This window comes from Euprymna scolopes, chromosome 41, assembly GCF_053919585.1.
Source record: "Euprymna scolopes isolate OS-2025 chromosome 41, ASM5391958v1, whole genome shotgun sequence".
NCBI lineage: Eukaryota > Metazoa > Mollusca > Cephalopoda > Sepiida > Sepiolidae > Euprymna > Euprymna scolopes.
In genome coordinates this window covers 75,736,737-75,759,063 of record NC_136522.1, presented here as the reverse complement: position 1 = coordinate 75,759,063, position 22,327 = coordinate 75,736,737, and the positions used below count along the sequence as shown (strand labels likewise).

The 22,327-nt window shown below is 33.3% G+C and overlaps 1 protein-coding gene across 1 annotated transcript in view; it reads right to left on the bottom strand.

The window, feature by feature from the left end:
• The window catches only part of LOC145266635 (uncharacterized), a 471,019-nt gene that overhangs the window by 259,532 nt on the left and 189,160 nt on the right, over nt 1-22,327 (bottom strand). The window contains exons 61-68 of the mRNA XM_080122558.1: nt 21,976-22,104; nt 19,028-19,216; nt 16,336-16,467; nt 11,941-12,123; nt 9,785-9,907; nt 6,803-6,988; nt 5,107-5,235; nt 3,756-3,944 (exon numbers count right to left, since the gene is read on the bottom strand). Coding sequence (XP_079978684.1) covers nt 3,756-3,944; nt 5,107-5,235; nt 6,803-6,988; nt 9,785-9,907; nt 11,941-12,123; nt 16,336-16,467; nt 19,028-19,216; nt 21,976-22,104 — 1,260 coding nt within the window. The remainder of the gene's footprint in view (nt 1-3,755; nt 3,945-5,106; nt 5,236-6,802; nt 6,989-9,784; nt 9,908-11,940; nt 12,124-16,335; nt 16,468-19,027; nt 19,217-21,975; nt 22,105-22,327) is intronic.

Genomic DNA, 22,327 nt, shown 5'->3' with positions numbered 1-22,327 from the left:
AATATTGAGTCTTTAGCATTCCAGCACATAATGTTTCGTGTTAATATGAGAAAGATCGTTTGCTCTTTGCCTGAAAATTATAAAGTTCAGGCCTTGTACAGAACAGCTACTCACTAATCTTCATCTCCAGGACATGTGCAGAATAAATACTCTTCCGAAATTAAACACAGTTTTCAATGTGACAATTTTAATCTTTTTTTAATAATAGTGTTGCATGAAAATATAGCAATATGTCTTTATTTTAGGTGACAGTTATTGATGGTTGGGTGTTAGAATGGAGATGCAGACACGGAAATTGGACGAGTTGCTTCTTCTCAGATCCAACTCGTGAAGCAACCGATCCCCTTTGTATAAGCATTTGTGACCACCTACAACGCCCCCTTTTGGATAGCATTATGATTGCAGCTGTACCCCAATGGCGTTCTATTAAGCCATTTTCATTTCACTAGATTAATAAACTTTGATTACACGCATATAACATTTTGCCAAAGTTCTGAACTTTTCAGATAAAGACTGATTGTTTATATTACTTATATTGATCAGATTATTGTTCTCATCTTGAGTGTTATTTGCGTAACGTTTCGGTCAGTTTGCCCTTCTACCGTCCTCAGGCATGTTGATTGTTGTTTTGAAAAGAAAAGAAAACTGTTACTTGCTCTGTATATTTTTGTATTGTTTGAGTTAGTTTCTATTTTATGGTTATGGTTTCGAATGTTAACCAATTTTTCACACATACGAAACCATAGCCATAAAGTTGAGACTGACTCAAAAAATACGAAAATAACTTCGGAGCCAGTAACTTTTCTCTTTTCTTTTACAGACAAAAACCGACATGCCTGAGCAGAGTAGAAGACCAAACCGACCGAAACGTTACACAAGTAATACTAAAGATGAGAACAATAGTCCGGTCAATACAAGTAATATAACAATCATACTTTTAACTTTTTTCTGACAATTTCCAGTTGTTTGATGTAGGTGCTTGCCAAGTTTATAATTTTTATAGCATATAATAGTATGTTATTCTTCTTACAGGTGCACATTTGTCAAAAATCATTTACATTATACACACGGTCAAAGCGTTAATAAGATGTCATGTTAATAAGTTTTATTCAAATAATCTTTTGGTACATTTAATAATTAATCATTCTCGCAGGTGCATGCTTTTGCCAAAAATAATTTACACACGGCCTAGATATTAACAATAGTATCTTTCTTCTCAATGTAAAAAGATGACGCAAGCACTTGGCGTTGTTCGAGAATAAATGAATCTCCATTATTTTTATGCTACTGGTCCCCCCTCGCCAAACTTTCACGAAAAACACTCGCCTAGCCAAAACCACTATCAATAATTTCCCACATTCTTTATCTGTGCCAAAACTTTAATGCAGATTCCATGAACAAAGCTTTTTTCTTAGAACTGCACGCCCGTGGAACTCTCTTCCGACAGCCTGCTTTCCAGCTGACTACAATCTGATTGTCTTCAAGTCCAACGTAAACAAGTTCTTGATGAACCGCCCCCCTAAGTAATCCAATTTACAAAATTCCCACTACTAATGTTTACTACGCTATAATCACATTGACTAATGTATACCAATTAACCCTTATCCTCGAGTGGTCTCCGCGCCTTAATAAGTGGTGATTCCTGTGTAAAAAAATGAACCACAGATTGTGAACATTTTTAATCTTGTAGTGTATCTAACTTTGCTTATACAGTAATTAGCATAGGCGAGACAATACAGAGTGTTCAATACTTTCCGCTACAACTTTCTATTCTTATCTTTTTTTTTAATGAATTTTTATCTTTTTCACGTTTACATGGATAATGTTTAACTTGAAAATTAACGAAACGAATTGCCATTGTAGAGCTATTCAAGTCCAGAAAGTTTGCAGCAGACATAGCAAAGACCTTAAATGTGAATCGAATGTTGGTGTTGAGAGGAGTAAAACATTTCAAATCAACTGGTGAGATCAAGATATTTGATCTATTTTCCCACCATAATAATGTAGAGGCCATGAAGAAGAAATTAAGTAAGGAATAGGCTATATCCCACAAAAAATCATTCATGACTCTCGTAAAGGATTCACAAAGCGTTTGCAGCAGTTTATTGATGCACAAAGCGGTTACATTAAATACAGTTTGGATATTTTGCATCTAATAATAGTATTGTATATATTTACGTTTGAGTAATCTGTATTATTTAATTTATTTAATAAACATGGGCAAAAACTTTGTAACGTTAACTATTGAACACCCTGTAATACGCCATCCTATTCGTTTCTCTGCTTAGTGTATCACCTAATTTCAACAAAGCAGCCAGGAAGTTTGTTCCACAGAAGCATTTTTATCAAATCCAAACCTGATCATGTGTCTAACGTCAGAGAGTAGGTAAATACCACGTGCCTTCAATAAGTTTCCAGACTTTTTTCGTATGGGCAATTTATTGATAATACATTCATGAAACTCTAGTCCCCTTCGAAGTAATTATTTTCGGCTGCAATGCACTTGCTGTATCGTTCCAACAACTTCTGGAACGCCCAATGTAAGTCCTTTTGTGTTAGCATGTCAATGACCCTCGTCACAGCCTCTTTCATCTCCTCAATTGTCTTATAACGACAGCCTCTAAGGTTTTCCTTGAGGTTAGGGTATGGCCAAAAGTCACAGGAAGCAAGGTCTGGGCTATAGGAAGGGTGAGCAATTGTCTTGATGCCCATCTTGATCAAATAGTCTGTGACAAGTATGGAGTTGTGGACTGGTGCATTGGGACAAACTTTGTACAAGTTTTCCGCATCTTCAGCTGCTTGCGAATAATTGTGGAGACAATTCTCATACTGACATCGAGCTGTGCACTTATTGTCTATATAGACACACGACGGCCCTTGTCCATGAAATTCTTTATTTGACCAATCAGCTCTGGTGTTCTGACTCGCTTACTTTTTCCATACCTCTCATAATCTCTCACAAATTCCCTGCCTTCCTTGAATCTCTTCTGCCACTCAAAAAACTGATGTTCGATTCATGCAAGATGGCCCCCATAACCAGTCTTAAGCATTTCATACGTTTCTGTCACATATTTTCCAAGTTTAAAACAGAATCTTATTGCATATCATCCTTCTAAAGTGTCCTTGCGCCCAGCTTGTAATTTTGAAATTCGACAACTGTGTCAATCAGGTTTTATTAAGGTTTATTCCAATTCCTGATGTGACTGTTTATTTGGACATCAAATCATAAAAATTGGTCAGTCATCTCATAAGATGTATAGCAATAATATACTGGATTTTCAAGAGTCTACGAGAATTCTAAATGTCTGTAAAAAAATGTTTGGAAAATTATTGAATGCCCCTCGTAAAATAATAACCCGGTAGGTAAACTCTTCTTGGTAGAAAGAAAATAGGAATAATACTTGAAGATAGCTGCTGAAAGTTAATCAAAGTGACAACTTTTGCAAAAGGACTCACAATCGTGCATATTAATTTAACAATTTTACAATGATAGAGGATAAAGAAGTTATAGATCTGTATGAAACTGGGTTCTGCTTTCCTAATATATTGATTAGTATAGATGAGTTTGATTTCCTATAAGAAACATTTATACAATTCCCGATTTATTGTTTACACTTAATTGAACAAAATTTTATACAGTTAAGGTAGATAGCTAGGATTTTAAATTGGTATGTCTAGTTTCATATTCTGCAGTGATATTCATTAGACGTGTCACGATAAAAATTAAATGAAAAAACTAGAAAAATTGTTATTACGCTATCTCCATCGGTAGCTCTCACAGTGGCAACAAGCGTCGAAATTCTCGTCGTCTCATTGATGGTAACTACTATATTTGAAGGATTGAAGACGGGTGCAAAATTATTCCGGATGATCTCTACGGTCACAGTGGCTGAAATGAACGAACTTTTCTTCGGGGTTCCATTGTCTTCAGCTCTGACTTTTATCTAAAAACAGACAAAAAGAAGACAATTAATATCAAAGTAAAACCCCTAAAGCAGAAAATTATGAAAATAAAACAAACCCTTCCTTAAAAATTTACATTTAAAGAAGGAATAGATAATTAGCAAGAAAAATCTCTAAAAGAAGTTAGCAAAATAATAATCCCAAACAAAGATTAGCAAGAAAATGAACACTAAAAATAAAATAGAAACGACATTACTTCCCCATCTAAAAGAAAATTTGCAAAAAAAATAAATAAAAAATAGCAATAGAATGGATTTCAAAAGTAAAATAGCAACAAATTTAACACCCCACTCAAAAATTAGCAGAAAAATAAATCTCCTCCAAAATAGCAATAAAAAACATAAAAATAAAACAGCAATAAAATTAACACTAAAAGAAAAATAGTAACAAATTTACCCCTTTTCTTTCACCCCAAATTTCAACAAAATAAACCCCAAGATTAGAATAGCAACAAAATTAATCCTATAATAATAAAAACAAAAATATACCTCCCAAATAGCAATGAAAAAAAAAAACAATAATAAAATAGCAACAAAATTAAACCCCTCAAAATTAGGAATAAAATATCCCTCTCGAATAATTAGCAATTAAATAGACACAAAAGTAAGATATGAACAAATTTAGTCCTTCAACCTATAAAATATCAACGAAATAAATCCCTAAAGTAAAATAGCAACATATTTAACCCACCACTCTCTTAAAATAGCAACAAAATAAAAACCAAGTAAACACCAAGAAAAATTACAAAAGAAATTACGTCAAATTAGCAAAAAATAAACATAAAGCCATAACATAAATGGGACAAAAAAATCCACCATTCTAAAAACATAACATTTTCAATTTTCTTCTGTTCTTCCACAGTTTACACTTTCTTTCCTTGTACTCTAATTCTTTTTTTTTTTAAATCTCATCTGTTTATTTACGTCATCCTCTTATTCTCATTCGCTCACACCCTCAATACAGAACAAAATACACATTTAATATATTTATATAAACTATATGTACATATGCTTATATCACACATTTTGTATCGTTTGTATCAGTTGAAAAAAGACAATAGATATAATATAACCATGAGGAAAGAGGAAAGTGTCTTATCTTGGTGTTGTTTTATGCATTTCAAATAAGATACTTTTTACTTACTACGTAAATGTCTCTCGGTGCATTGCTGAGTTGTTGTGTCACTGTTAGTGCTCCAGTGTTCCTGTTGACGGCAAAGAAATCTGTTGTTCCCTGAGTGCTCGTGTTCTCAATGTAATAGGAAATGGTTTGCTGAAAAGAAAAAAAAAAGAATGGAAAAAAAATGAAAGAACCGAAGAATGAGGAGGAAGAGGATAAGAATGGGGAGGAAGATGAGAAAGAGGGAGGATTAGGATGAAGGAGGAAGAAAATGGGGTGGGAGAAAATAGAGGAGGAGAATGAAGAGGTTATGAGAGGAGGAGAATAGGTAAGCAGAAGAATGGGGATAGGAATGTAAAGGAGGAGAATAAAGGGGGAAGAGAAGAATGGAGGAAGAGGAGAATGGGGAAAGAGAAAAATAAGAGAGGAAGAGAATAGGGAAGTAAATTGGAGAGAAGGAGAATGGAGGAGAATAAAGGAGTATGATGCGAATAAGGGGAAGGGGATGTAAATGGGAAGGATAAGGATTAGAATAAAGGAGGATGATAATGATGAAGAGGATAATGTGATATGAAGTGAATGAGATAAGAGAAGAATGGGATAGGAGAAGATGCGAATAAGGATAGGGAGAATGGGAGAGGAGGAGAATGGATGTGGAGAAGAATAGAGGAAAATGAGGAAGGAGGATGCGAATGAGGGAGGGAATGAAGAGAAAATAGGAGTAAAAAGGAAAGTTTACTAGAAGAGTGGTGGGGAAGAATGGCGAGAAGGTAAAGTAGTGGCGGAAGAGAATTGGGGAGAATGAGGGAGAAGGATACGAATGGAGGATGAAGAGGAGAATAGCGTGAAGGAGAGTTGGAAGAGTGGGAGGAGGAAAGTGGGGAGAGAGAAAAAGATTTCTGAATGAAAAACGAGAAAGGAAAATATTTAAGCATTATAAGGACTTATCAAAAAGAATGGCAAAACTACTTGGCAAATATATCCAGTGAACTAAGTGCAAGAATATACAGACAATTGTGTTTAAAGAAGCATTCACAATACTAAAGTATATCTTTCGGCCGTCTGGAATCTCTGAAATAGTGGGTAAATTCTCCAACTCAGCAACATATATATATATATATATATATATATATATATATAATTATTTTTTACTATAATAATTAAATATGCATATATATATATATATATATATATATATATATATAAACTACTTCATTTACTCACATTAATTAATATATGAAAGTATAAATTTATGCGTCAACTTTAAGTATTTACTTCAACAGTGCTCAATACGTCGGTAAAGCTAGTTAGTAAGTTATAAAATATATATGGCGATTAAGCTACACTGAATATTCACCGTTTCCTGAAGAATCCTCGAGTGGATGAAACACGTACGTTAAAGGTACTACAGTATTAATATATATATATATATATATATAGATATATATTGTTGTCATTATTAATTCTAAGGCTACTTGCTCTTTCTTTGTTATTTATTAGTTCACTATTGTGTCCATTTCTTATATTCAAGAGGTCACTGTCGCTTATCACATGCGCTTGATTCCTGGTTTATGTTTAGTTCACGTATTGTGATTAATTTGTCATTATTTTTCCAAAAGTGATTGTAAGGTAAGGAGATATTTGGTGAGCTTTGAAAAAAAAAATAAATAAAAAATAAAAACATACAATATGGCCGAGAGGAGAGGTGCAAATGTCTTACCCTGACATCAGGATCAGTAGCTGTTACCGTAGCGAATATTTTTGCCGGTGAATAATTTTCCGGAATCTTAAAATTATACTGAGTCTGTCGAAAGGTTGGAGCATTCGGATTTCGATTTACTGATATTTTTAAAACTGTGGAAGCAGTAGCCGAAGGCCGCGCATCGTCATAAGCAATTAAACCAAGCTGTAAGAAAAAAACAAAAAAATGATTTTTGTATTTTTGAACATAGAAAATACGAGTATCTTAAAATAAAAGCAAACAATGGCTACGTTTATTTACTAGTAGAGCTACCCGTCGCTGACTGGGGGTAAGTAAGTAATTGATTTGCATCAATAACAACTGAAGTCTTGTCACATACGAGGTAAATCTTATTGCAAAACGCGAAAGAATTAATCGAAGTAAAACTTATCGAAATAAAAAAAGAAACTGAAAAGAAGCAACAACAAATATGCAGCTTTAATTTTCCTTTTAGGATTTGCTGAACGTAATTAATATAGAGTGAAAAAACTGTTTAAAGAGAAGTTCGAATTTTGCAAAAATATGGTCTAAAAATGTTTGAGAATTTAAAAAATGTTAATGAAACTTGCCTCCTACGCTTCCTATGTAAATCATGAATATTGTAACGTTTTTAACTATTATCGTTTAATATATCTTCGTTCATTAATGCTTTATCTAAAATCTTGAGCATCAATTAAAAGATAGTTAAAGATTATTTTAATAATCATCATATCTTTATGTCATCTATCTATCTATCTATCTATCTATCTGTGTGTGTGTGTGTGTGTGTGTTATATATATTATGTTATTAAATTTAGTTAAATTGATAAAAACATTCTATTGTTTTATTGAGTACTATCAACAACCTCGTTAAATTCAATGGATTTTACTTTACTTACCTGAAATAAAAAAAAAAAAAAATATATATATATATTTCAAATACAAAATTCCATTTGAAATACATATTTTTTAAAAACACAAAGCTCAATAGTGGACGACTAGTTATAAATACTTAAAAAAATCAACCACCTTTAATACAGGAAACGAAACTCATATTCATCAAAATCCTATATTGTTCATTAGAGCAGAAAGTTGTTTCGGCTTATACTTTATATATATATATATATATATATATATATATATATATAGGGTGACCCCCCCCAAAAAAAAAACAAAACAAAAGCTAAATGGAGGCCATCTAGAACATATGCTGTGTAACGGAGAAAAAAAAAGGCCAAAACCCTAGTGTTTTGATGTGATGTTTTGAATATAATAAACTAGTTATGACCAAAGTTTCATTTCATTCGGACAAAACACTAAGAAAAGGGGCCTAATTAGAGTTGGGGCCCGTTTTTTGGGTCAATCTGTGTATATATATATATATATATATATATAAACATGCATACATATATAATATATACATATACATATATTTACATGTATTATTTGGATTATTCTGACTAATTTTCACAAAGACTCGGTCGATGTAATCACAGACCTTCTTTAGGTGTATCTTGTCGAATCAGGGAATATTTCAATCGAATTCGGGAATTTGGACAGAATTTCGAACGGAATCCTTTATTTACTTCACGGGGGTAGCATGCTCTCGTTCCATCTGCCATGACTGGATAGACGTCTTCACTTATTCGCAATTCTATTTTTCGATCGCCCATGTTTAGTTTAGAATTGAATCTTAAACCTTCACAAATGAAAATAGGGAAAGAGTTTGAGAAAGCGTGGAGCAACATCACGAAACGTCGATTTATCGTTGCGACAACGTTGTTCGTCAATACTTTTTTTTTAATTTTATAGATTGTGAAGCATTTTATTAAAGCCTCTATACTCTAGCCTTAGCAGTAACTAATATTTCTTCCAGAAAAACAAAGAAAAGATATTTTTTATTTGTTGCAGCACTATTATTATTAAATATTTATTCACGAAATTTACCATTGGTTAATTTTTTATTTGTATATCTTATTTCCATTTTTCTTCATTGGAATAACGATAAATGGTTTCTATAATAATTGTTTTTTCTAGCGTAATATCACTTTTACTAGTGATTTCTCCAAGTATTCTAACCATACCGCCATTGGTCTTTGCAGACAGTTCTAGTACGGATTTTGGGAACCTTAATCCTATTTTATTTCTAGTTTTAATATCATATTTATTACTATTTATTATTGCTATATATATATATATATATATATATATATATATATATATATATATGTGTGTGTGTGTGTGTGTGTTTGTATGTGTGTGTGTGTGTGTTTGTGTGTGTGTTTTTACCCCCCATAAAGTAAATAAAGAGTTCCATTTGAAATTCCGTCCAAATTTCTAAGTTCGATAAAAACATTCCTGATGGCGACACTTGATGAAGGTCGGTGATTACATCGACCGAAACGTTGGAAGTCGGAGGTTACATCGAAATGAAGTTGGTCGGAGGTTATATCGACCGAAATGTTGTGAAAATGGAACTCAAAATAAGAACAGTAATCCGAAGAATCCAAATAATACAAATAATCCCCATCTAAAAACCCAGAAACGTAATATATATATATATATATATATATATATATATATATATATATATGCAAATTTGTATACATATATATATAAATATATATTCATTTGTATATATATGTATATGTATATACATATACATATATGTACATATGTATATACACACAAACACGCACAGACATATATATATATATATATATATATATATATATATATATATGATTTTCTATTTTCATTAACTTGACTATTATTAATAATCAAATATCAATAAAAACAAAATGAATAGACTTTTTACCAGGAAAACTTCGTAGTAATCCGCCCTTGTAGATTACAGTTAGTACTATGTAAGTAAGGTTCATTATGGATTTAAGATGTAATAATGGAATTAATAGATAGTGACAAAAAAAGAAGTCTTTTTTTCTATTCACGTGTAGGATCCTAATAGGCAGTAATCCTTACTTCGTATTGTGTTGTTGCGTCATTACTGATAGAATTCTTAAGGGAGACTCGGCCATCATTCTCATTTACTTGGAAATAACTGGGAGCTGACAGCAATCCTCGAACCTCATACTTTATTTTACCCTGAAATGAAATAAATACACAGTTGATATAATAAACTGAAGAGTGCAATTTTTCACAGCCCGTAAACCACAATTCACAACATGAAACATGAAACTTTCTTTACAGACACACAGCCGCGCAAATGGCAGGCAAACAGAGAAATTTTTAATGCATAAACAACATATAATAAAGCGTATCAAAATATCAGGTCGGTGGAAATATTTTTACCGCTTTCAAATATCATCTTGAAAAGGAAATTTTTTTTTTGAATTTTGGAAAATCTTTATAAATAATGTCCTTTGCTCTTCATAGCTTGATTCCCTGTCAACGAGTTTATAAATGCTTCGTTTATAAAATTCTTTAAATTTTGATGTGAAATATGAATCTAACTCAGGTTCAATTTCCTTTCATAATGTTAACCTTACGCTTTTTAAATGTCTTTGTAATCCTCGAAACAAGTGATAATACAAACTAGCTAGGTCAGGAGAATATAAAGGATCGAACAAGATTTCCCAACCAAATTTCGATAGGAGATTTTTTTTATTTACATAGGAGTCACCACTTATCAAGGCCCGCTCAGGATAAGAGTTATAGAGTGTACAGTGGTACTTGTGCATTTAACGAACCAGACGTAACTCAGCATTTGCTCGGCTTTGTCCGACGCGTGACGTCAACAGCCGGATATGGAATAATTCTGTAGTAATCGTTAGTAATGGAAATTTGGTAAATTGGATTACTTAAGGGGGCGGTTCATCAAGAATTTGTTTATGTTAGACTTGAAGACAATCAAGCAGGCAAATGTAAGAGAGTTCCATAGGCGTGCAGTTCTAAGAAAGAAGCTTTGTTCATGGAATCTACGTTTTGATTTAGGCACAGATAAAGAGTGTGGAAAATTATTGACAATGGTTTTAGCTAGACGGGTGTTTTCCATGAAAGACTGGCAAGGTGGGACTAGAGATTGGAGTTCAGACGAACACTTGCCATGGAAATAACGATAAAACAAAGACAAGCTCGCAACGTCTTTCTGTGGGGAGTAGTTTGTAGGGAAGAGAAAAGGGCACCCCCCACTAAGCTACGAAGTCTATTTTGAACTCTGTCAAGGCAGGATTAGTTGTTTCTATAATCAGTAGTGTTTATCAGCATTATTATGATGGAAGATTACTATCTTTCTGTAGACTAAGGTAGAGAAACATGAATGATTCTTTAATAATACAAAAGAAAAAAGTCATAAATTTATTACGCTGATATGTTTAAGTCATAAAAATATGGGTAAAACAAATTACAATCATTTAAAATACCTCTCCAACAAACCGGCAAAAAACTTTTGCACCGACCTGATATAAAAATGGTATACATTTAAAATCTAATGGAAAGATATACAAGGTGTCCAAAAAGGATTTAAAATCTTTGTTATTTTACCATTAATGATTATTTTTTCTCTATTTCAGATATTTTACTGATAATATTTTGGAAATGAATTAGGGATAAGTATAGCGTTGAACAACGTATGCAAGTTGTGAAATTGTTTCACCAAAATCAGGGCTCAATTGTTTTAACTCAAAGAGCTTATCGACAACATTTTCTATACTCTAACACTAACGGTAAATAATATTTCTTCCAGAAAAAACAACGAAAAGATTGTTTTATTTGTTGCAATATATGTTACAAAAATTAAATATTTATCCACGAAATTTATCATTGGTTATTCTTTTATTTATACAGGGTGGGCCAAAATAAGGGCCCTATCTTTAAATTTGAATAACTTCCACAAAATAAAAGTTAAACTCACCAAACTTTATGTGTAGACTGACCCTTCCGAGATTTTTTTGAAATAAACAAAACAAATTTTGGCCGAAAAACACTTCTTAAAACTTACATGAATTTATGAATTTTTAAAAATAGGACCCTTATTTTGGCCCACCCTGTATATCGTATTTCGATTTTTCTTCATTGAAATTTCTATACGATAAATGGTTACTATCATGATTGTTTTTTCTAGCGTTGTAAAATTTTATCAACGCTCGGAAAAGATTCGTTCTCTGCATAATCCTTACCTTAAGGTCGTTATCCACGGCACTAACGGTAAAAAAGTTGAGATTCGGTTGTGCATCATACGAAAGTGATGTGAAATAAGGTGTATTGATAAAGACGGGTAACTTATCCTTTTCGATCCAAACTTGAACAGTCGCTTCACCTGTTTTTACCGGATTGGATTGGTCACTGACTTCCACATTAAACTGTTGAATAAGAAAAAAAAAACACTCAAATTATATATAATGAATTTGATGCAGCACATATACCGTACACAAATGTAAAATTTATCACCATAACTTATGATAAAATGAATCCTTATTCATAACAATAAAAGTCTTTTGTATTACTTGTTTTGATCAGACTATTGTTCTCATCTTAAGTGTTATTTGTGTAACGTTTCGGTCGATGTGGCCTTCTGTTGGATAATCCAGATCCCCAGGAATGATGTCAAAAAGAAAAGTCAGTCAGAAGTCTGGATACAGATACCCGAGAATTATGTGAAAGAAGTAAAAATTGATTGGGTCAGCGAGATTGACCCATATTTCAAGACAATGCATGGTGGAATGTTGATGTCATCTGTGCTAATAGAATAGATGGCAAACAACGGAGAGAGAGAGAGAGAGAGAGAGAGAGAGAGAGAGAGAGAGAGAGAGAGCGACCACACTTTTTCTCCACTACAAGAGCACTACAAGAGCACACCCACCAGTCCCGCGCGCCGTCTCCAATGACAAAAATAAATACAAACAATCAGCTCTCACCTCAAACATTCAGAACTATAATAACGGTTTTTGCTCTCTATAACTTGACTCCATCTGTTAACATACTTTTAAATGCTTTGATATAATTAAATTGCATTTACAATTAAAGTACATTTTACCCTTAATGAAAACAGTTGAACATTTCATGTTACATAGCGAGAACAGTTTGGAAGAAAGGTTTTGAGTGACATCTACAAGTAAAAAGTATTATCAAAGCGGAAATCAATGAAACTACGTGGCTTTCAGTTAGGTATTTTCTGTCTAGTGTGGTGGCTTAACTTCAAGCTAAAAAGACGTGTTTGGGTGCCTTCCCCAATGAGGTCGGTGCACACAGTGTATCCGATTGTAGCCGGACGAGCTACCTATTCATCTATCCGTTGCAATATTTTTGGCATAATACTGAGTATGATCACAAAGATTTAGAACAATTATACTTGTGACCAGGTGTCATAAGAACGAACAAATCAGATGCCAGAATCGCTTTATAAAATGTACTGAATCACTTTCTTCAGTCATAACCGTTTTGTCTTGGCACGAGAAGGAAACTCTGCTCTACTGATCCTGACAAGATCAATACTGGAATTCTTTACAGTTCAAAGTTTCTCTGACTGTATTGACGCTGCCAATTTTTGCGTAGGGTAACAACAGTTACAAGGTGGAATGATAAAGTTCTCGCTCTAGGAAAGAGTACATGATTCCATTTCCATTTGATGAAAATCAGATTTCTTTTTTTTGTGCAGACCATTTACTAGTTCGCCAGTTGTGTACAAATCTCAAGAGCAATAAAAGTCTTCTATCATGTCTGAAAGTAACACAATGTTCAATGGGCGAGATCTGAGATGCACCTCAGTACAACATTCTCTTTATCGATTCAAGTCATGACAATAGAACCATTGCCGGCGCCCTCAAAATGCATAAATGGATTGCCACGAATAACAGGGGTGTGTCTAGGTGATGAAAACATAGTTTCTGGTTCTGGTTATGATCTTTGGTATGGTTTCAAGTGAGGACCACATCATTCCATCTGAGATCTTTGAAGTCGGCTGGAAAGTTTACACCAAAGTGTTGCTGGATGTGCTGAAGAGTGTGGTGATCCCCTATTGCAATCAGGTGGCCGCTGGCAGACCTTGAGTGTAGCAGCAGGACTCGGTGTCGGCCCTCAAGTCCAAAGAGACCCAGACTTGGCTTCAGAAGGAGTGCTACGACTTTGTACCCTTCTCTCACTGGCACCCTTCTTCCACGACCTGAACCCGCTAGACTACTTCGTTTGGTTATAGGTCGAGAACATCACCAACATGACCTCCCACAACACCAAAGCCAGCCTGGTCACCGCCACCCACAGAGTATTCGCTGAGCTCCTGCCGGCGCTTGTGGAAAAGGCATGCTCTCAGTTCTGGAGCCGTACAGAGGCGGAGATTAAGGCTGAAGGCGGCTACATTAAATAGATGTCAGCTCTACCACATTATCACATTATCTGAATTGATTATTTTAAGAAAGTTTTAAAATAAAGCTTTAGTGTTGTTTCTTTAGGGCGACAACTTTTATCGTTTCACCCTATAATATTCGCAATTAGATAATTTGTTTTCTTTAAGAGAGTTATTTCTTTTGCGACTCCTTTTTGAATAATTTTTCTATTACAAGAATGTATCTTCACTTAAGACAATCTCCCACTTTGTGTGCCTCTCTTTATTCGCCCTCTCTCTCTCTCTCTCTCGTGGACACAAGTAGACTGTTGTGATGATTTATGTAACTGCTTCACTTTTTAAATACACCTATCTTCAAAATATTAGTGCCCGAGTGGACGTATCAACAAAAGAAAAAAAAACCCTGGGTTTACAACAACGACAACAACATAAGTGCATAATGATTTATGCACACATCGATAAGTAAAAATATAATTCTGAGAGTGAATGTTATCGAAAGGAAAATGATGATCAACGGTTCTAGTGGTGAATAGTTCTCTAAAAAGTAAAGTTCCTCTGCTCAGTTTGTGGAAGTGTGGGGAGGGATCGGACGTAATTCAATTTTTCTGTAAGCATTGTTTACACAAAAGTGCAGTTGAATTACTGGTATGTTGATAGAGGATAAAACCGGTCTGTGCGTAAGAAATGAAAGACAATGCAGGTGAATGAAAACTGAGATATGGACAAAGTATATCAGCATGAGAAAGCTATTGAGATTCTCTAGAAGTTTTAATACCATGATGATACCGTTGGCACACAAGGTATAGCAAGTGCTTGTGTGATTGCAAAGAATTACAAGTGGATTGAATAAGTTCAGGGAAATTCCAGGCACTTTTGTAATTACTAACCAGCAGAGAGTTTCCACTGTCGATCCAGGGAAAAGCCTATTAGGCATATGCATACAATGTGATGATATAAGCAGTGTGATAATGAATGAAAGTGAAACCTGCCTAGTTAGGATTGAGGACATGGGTTGCATGGAGATAAATGATATGAGAATGATACGATAGATATGAAATGTGAATCTTCAACTTGGACTTAGTTCTGATGACTTCAGAGGAATATTAAATCTGGACAGTATAGAGAGATATTTGTAAAAAATAAGCCCTTGATGATATGACCACGTTGAAAGAATGGATAAGAGTTCTTCTGTTGTTAGATGTAGGACAATTAAAATAATAAGGCTAGTTGGCAGGAAAAGGGGGAAAAACACAGAAAGAAATGATAAGGACGAACTTATGAGAAAGGAGGATAAATAAAGACCTGGTCAGAGATAGATTAGTAAGGAAGTCAATTTCTAAAAACCGTTCAGCTCATGTCAGTATGCAAAACAGCCGCTAAACTGGCAATAATGATGATCATGATAGCGATGATAATGACGATGACGATGACGATGATGATGATGATGATGGAATGGATTGGTCTAATTGTTTTGTTTTTTGGCGTACCAACATCAACCCTTTTTCGAGTTATTTAATGTCAAATTCAGTAATTTTGGAAAATAGTTTTTATTCTTCAAGTTCTTTACATGTTCAAATATTAATGTGGTTTGGTTTTTATTGTGGCAAAACTAACCCATGTTACCTACTCATAGACTATTCCACACTTAATAAATACCGGAAAACCAAGCCATAAAGTTGAAGTCGATATCCGGTGGACCATCCTAGGTTTTTCGTCGGTTAGACGTACTACCCGCCTTTTTGAATTTTTTAAAAATACATGTTACTTTATTACGGCGTTCTGTTTTTCTTATAACCCTTTAATTGGGCTATAACAGTTTTGTTGTTTTGTTTTACTGTGTATCAACCCATTTATTTCAGAATCCAGTAATTTTCGAAAACAATTTATGCTTCAGGTTCTTCATATTTTAAAGTATTTATTCATGGAGTTTGGTTTAGTTGTTTTGTATATGAAAATTATTTTTGTTTTTAACTTTGCAGAAAATGATTGAGTTTTGCAAAGGGAAAGGAGGAAAAATCAATGGTTAGTGTATTTTAGTCTAGGAAGCCAATCTCAATGATGAAATGGATGAGAGTGGTTGGGTTAGTAGATGTAGAACAGTTGAAATAGCAGGGTCAGTTCACAGTAGAAAGCTCGCCAGAGATAGGTCAGAAAGTACATTTCTAAAAGCCGTTCAATATATGCCAGTATATAAAACTGGCGTTAAACCGAATATGATGACAAAAAGACTTACCTTGAGGGGATTTGAAGTAGCTGGAATAGCATTTTTGATTAGCTTTGTAAGACTGATTAATCCGGATGCTGGACCCACATAAAAGTAATCTGTGACTGAAGCCTTCGGACGGATGGAATATTGTAGGACATCCTAAAAGAAAAAAATGTACATTTGTAGATAGAATAAGCATATAGCAATATATTTAAATGCGTCTGAATCTGTATATGCATAAAGTTAGGCCGGCAAATGTGTAGCATAGTTAACAACCGATAAATCGAAAATATGCAAAATAGCAAAAAATAATTTATATAATTTGAATTATTTGGACTACTCTTTTTATCTTGAGTGTTATTTTCACAATATTTCGACTGATGAACCTCTGAGTTTCTTCAAGTCTATCTTGTTGAGCTCAAAAAATCTTTCTTTCAAACTCGGGAATCTGCACAAAATTTTTAACTGAACACTTTATTTAATTCACGAAGATAGCATACTCTCGTTCCGTCAGCCATGACAAAGTAAAAGTCCTAAGTAATTCACAATTTTATTCTAAGTATCGCTCGTACTGAGCATTGAACCTGCAACTTGTAGAACTTTCAATTGGATTAATTAATGATTCCCATAGTGTATTAAATTCCATACTAGATGATCGTCGACCAGCATATACAATGCTTCTTTAAGTCTTACTTTCTACTGCTCTTCTTTTCTGTAATTTTTTATTTCATCTCCTATAGGTAAATGGATTCTCTTTTCCCTTTATATATGGTAAGCCATAACTGACTTTTCAATATTTAAAATCATAGTAGTATAAATAATTTTTACTCTATGATAGAAAACTAAATTTAAACTTTTGAAGCTGTTTTGAAATTGTTATTTCAAAATTTGGGTCGTTAATCTCAGTTAGCCGATTTAGTCTATAAAAAATGGAGAGCAAACTTTTTTAGCTAGTCAATTTCAAAATTTAAAAAAAGGTACTCTAATTAGACCGGAATCAAACCCGGCTATAATTAGCAGTATCGTAAGACTAACTATTTAACTATATTTTATACCTGAAATAAACAATCACCTAAAACTATCGAGCGCCATCTACATCACAACCTAATTTTTTCTTTCTTTAGTTATTACAATATTTAAATAGCCGATTTGTTTACGAATAAACTGAAATGCATTTTGATGGATTCATTTCGTAAATATATATATATTCAAGTGGAAATATGTGTTTCAAATAGATTTCATCTTTTATTTATACCAATCTTTTAATTTATGAAGCTCGATGTTCTTACAGAGCATATAGCAAATAAATGACAAAAGTCTATATTCCAAATTTGACGATGTTGACCATCTTACAATTTTATTCCTTTAAGTACGTTGACATGCACACTGCTTGACAGCACCTGTTTCGTAGCGCAAATACATTCATTTAATTATTATATTAATCAATAAATATATTCTACCCTTAACTCATCAGAAAAAAAAACTCACCTATAAATTAATAAAAAGAAAATAAATGCACATGGGTGTGATTAAAAATTCCGAAAAGTTGGAAAGAAGTTGCAATTATCTTTTATTTTTACTTTTATTACGCCATCGGATTTTGTAATCCTGCCTATTTGCATTTATTTTCTTCTAATGAATTTATAGGTGCTCTCTCCTCTGATGAGGTAAGAGCAGAATAACTTCATTGATTGATATAATGATTAAGGGAATGATTTTGCGCTACGAAACAGGTGCATGCCAATAATTGTGCATGTTAACGTACTTAACGGAATAAATTGTAAGATGGTCAACATCTTTAAATTTGGAATATAGACTTTTGTTATTTATTTGTTATATATATATATATATATATATATATATATATATATATATATATATAAGTTTTTGTATTTATTTTACACTATTGCATTTTTCATTTAAAGAAATAACCTATCAATATTAAAAGAATAAAAATGTGTAAGTCATGTATGGGCGAGAAGCACACATATAAAACACAGATAGTGGTACTATGTTAGGTTTTTTAAGAGCATCGGTAATAAAAATATTGTTAGGTTCTCTACTCCTATCTAGAGCACATAGTGTAGTAGGGAAAAAGTAACTTGGTACTTTTAACACCGTCTAAAACCAAGTTTCATCTCCTTTTTATCACCAGACCTTAGATTCTTGTTATTTCATGAAGCCATTTATTTTGATAAGTTTCCATAACTGAATTTTGCTCCTAATCTAAGATGAGACACTTACATCCAAAACGTAAGGGTTCTTCAAAAAAAGTGATTGGATCATTCTACCGCCCCAGAAAGAACCTGATGCCTTACGTAGCCATTTATCAACATGAGAGTCAGAAAGGTCCTCAAGTGGGGTAATATTGCCACATTTGAAAAGACGACAGTCTATCACACTTGGCATGGAACAAAATGAACTTTGCAAGCTAGTGATAATGATCTTTTCTCTTCGCTGCGGTCACTATTCCCACAAAAAATAGTGTAGGAAGTGGACTTTGGATTTACTGTCAACATTATCATAACTCTCCTTTTTTTGTCCCTTAGTCTTCACATTCCATGAACAATGTTTCTGATAAAGTGGAAAGAATTTCTATTTTTTGAGTCGGAAACTATCCATCTAACACTTAGCGTTTGCTCAATTTTATAATTTAATTTTCTAGCAAGCAACATAATGATCGCCCCCCCCTCCCAACCTCTTTGGAAATGAGACTTACCTGCGCATCATTGTCCCTTGCAGTCAGTTGGACAACGGAAGTTCCAAGCTTAGTGTCATCTGATAATGACACATTATACAAACTTTGCGAAAAAAATGGCGCATTCAAATTTCTAACGACTGTAATATTGACGGCAGCTGTTGCTGTTTGAGTGACACCAGAAAAATCTTTTGTGGCCTTTACAGTCATCTAGAAAAAAAAGTGAAACCATTAATTGAGTGAAGCCATTGAAAAGAGACAATTAAAACAGAGAAACAATTAAAATAATGGAACAAACAAAATAAAGGAACAATTAAATTAAAAGAACAATTAAAATAAAGGAACGATTAAAATCAATCAATAATTAAAAGAGTCAAACCATTAAATAAGTGAAATCATTAAAATAGAAACAATTAAGAGAGAGACGCAGTTAAAATAAAAGAACGTTAGAAAAAAACTTCAAAGAATAAGACAATTAAATAAGTGAAATTATTAAAAAGGAAACAAATTAAAAGAGTCAAACAATTAAAATAAACAATTAAGATAAAGAAACAATTTATATAAAGAAAAAAATAAAATAAAGAAAGGACTCAAACAGTCAAACTATTAAATGATTGAAACCATGAAAAGAGAGACAATTTCAATAAAGAAACAATTCAAATACAGAAACAATTAAAAGAGAAAGTGAACATTTAAAAAGTGGAAGTATAAAGAGAGTGAAAAATCAAGAGAGACTCCTAACAAACCCAACAGCAGCAACATCGCACCTCTACACAGTAGAGATCCCCAGATCCAGAAAGCCTTCTACTCTAATAGCCTCTTCCCTAGGACTACTAGACTTTGTATTCCCTTCCGGGTTTCTGTTTCCCTGACTGTACTTACGTGCAGAAGTTCAAGTGTAATGTAAACAGACATCCTTACATAGTATCTATGTAAATTATGTCCCAAACAGTAGCCCCTACATCAAAGTGACGAAATATCTTGTTCGGAGTGAAAATGCAATAATAAAAAAAAAAAATAAAATAAAAAAGGTTGCAGGTAATAGAAACATTCTAGAACTAACTTCGTACATGGCGGTTTTAGCTGATTTTTAAACTCTCTTTTTTTTTTCTAGCTGTTTATTCATTTGTTATTATCACCTACAGGAAAATACGACTAATAATCACAAGTGCGAGTGATAATGATCGATCATCTATTGTTCTTTTTGAATTTCACACAAAAGTGATTATTAGTGAGATTTTCCAGCATACAAGACCTTCTGACAAACAGCGCTTGAAGAGCTGTTTATAGGAAATTGAAATGAGATGATCACTTTAACCTATACCTTTCACTATGTTAATATTATTTAAAACTTAAGTCCGATAAACGGACGAAGATATTTGTTCTGATATATATCGCTATTTTCATGGCAAGTGTTCGGCTGAGCTCCAATCTATGCCCCCCTCGTCATCACTCTTTACAAAATAAATACTATTCTAGCCAAAATCACTATCAATAAATTCTCCCACTCCTTATCGTGGCCTAAGCCTAAAGATAGATTCCATGAACAGAGCTTCCTCCCTACAACTGTCCGTCTGTGGAACTCTGTTCCACTAGTCTGCTTTCCAGCGGACTACAATGTCATTATCTTCAAGTCTAACATAAACAAGTTCGTATATATCATTATAGAGTCGTACTTTCAAAAATAAAAAAAAAAGTATTTGGGTGCCATCAGCTAGAATCGAAACCAAAAGCAAAACCGTAGCATTCAAAGCTGGTAACGTTACCATTATACCAACGTGACATGCATATAAACTAATTAAAAATTAAAAATTGAAAATAAATTAAGATGAATGTACCAAAGTATAACTTATTTTTTCAATTTTGACCCATTTTTGAACTCTTAAAAACTATTTTAACCGACTAAAGACCCATAAAAGAACGGTCTATGAAAAAAAAATCCAATCATTTGAGACCCTTAGCGCAGCTCTGCATCTTTTACTTTAGGAAGAGATAGAGTTTGAAAATATGGAAATAGACAGACAGACAGACAGACGTATAGCCTTTCATATATTAGATTATCATTTTATTTATTTAAAAATATTCACGGATGCAGGTTTCGCCATCTATCGCGTTGGTATATTTTGGTGAGATTCGAAACAGCAGTCAGGATTATTGTATCATGGCGCCCGTTACAACGTAGACTACGAGATCTCGCCAGCATTACTGAACATTTTATCGCTCATAGATGCGTACACATTAATTTATATAAATAGAGATAACATTGATAAATAAGATCCAGTTGTTGAGGACAACATGCATAGGTGAACACTAAACAATTCGAGTAATTTGCATTTTTGGTTGACTAAAAACGCCAGTAAGTCATTATAAAGTCCATGTTTTCTCTTTTTTATTGGCAAAGTAATTCTGTAGAAAATCTAAACTGTTAAATAAAAGATATGATGGCATTGTTGATTGTAAGCATAGACGAGGATGTTTCGAATGTTTTTATATGAAGATTGATAACTTGTATTATTTTGATTACTTGAATGACTTTTTTCATTCTGTGTGTTATTCTCACATCGTCTTGGCCAATATAACAATGGATCTTCAGGTACACTAACATCGACCTTGGAAATTATGTAATTTCGAACTGCATACTTTATTGAATCTATCGAAAGGAGAACAATCTCCCCCTGCCTATCTAAAAAAATAGACGAATAAGAAGAAAATCTTCAAGACGACGAAGAAGAAAACAAAGAAAAGGACGACAAAGAAAAAGACGAAGAGAAAGACGAATACGATAAAGAAGACGAGAAGAAGAAAATGAAGATAAGAAGAAAAACAAGACGAAAAAGACGACGAAGAAGAAGACGAAGAAGAAGACAAAGAAGAAAAAGAAAAAGAAGACTAAAAAGAAAAAGACAAGGAAGAAGTAGAAGAAGAGCAAGAAGAAAACAACGAAGAAGATTAGGTATAAGAATACTTACGTAAAATTTCACTTGGTTTGAAGTGTCCTTTTCTAAACTATTGAAGATGAAAATATTGCCGGTATTTTCGGATATTTGGAAGAATTGGTCGGCGCCATTGCTTCCAGTCAAACTGTATTTGATGTTCGGCTGAAATATGGACAAATTACGTAAATTATTCAACAAGTTGTGTCACATCTTATGCGTCATTTGCAACAAAGTTTATACACAGTAAGGTTATGCACGGCGTCAGTTATATAGGTAGTACTATTCGAACAGTTAAACACTCATATTAGACAACAGTTTAATACATAAACAACACATACCTATGCAGCCATATTATGGAAAACATCAGAGTTAGTAAGGAAGCTAC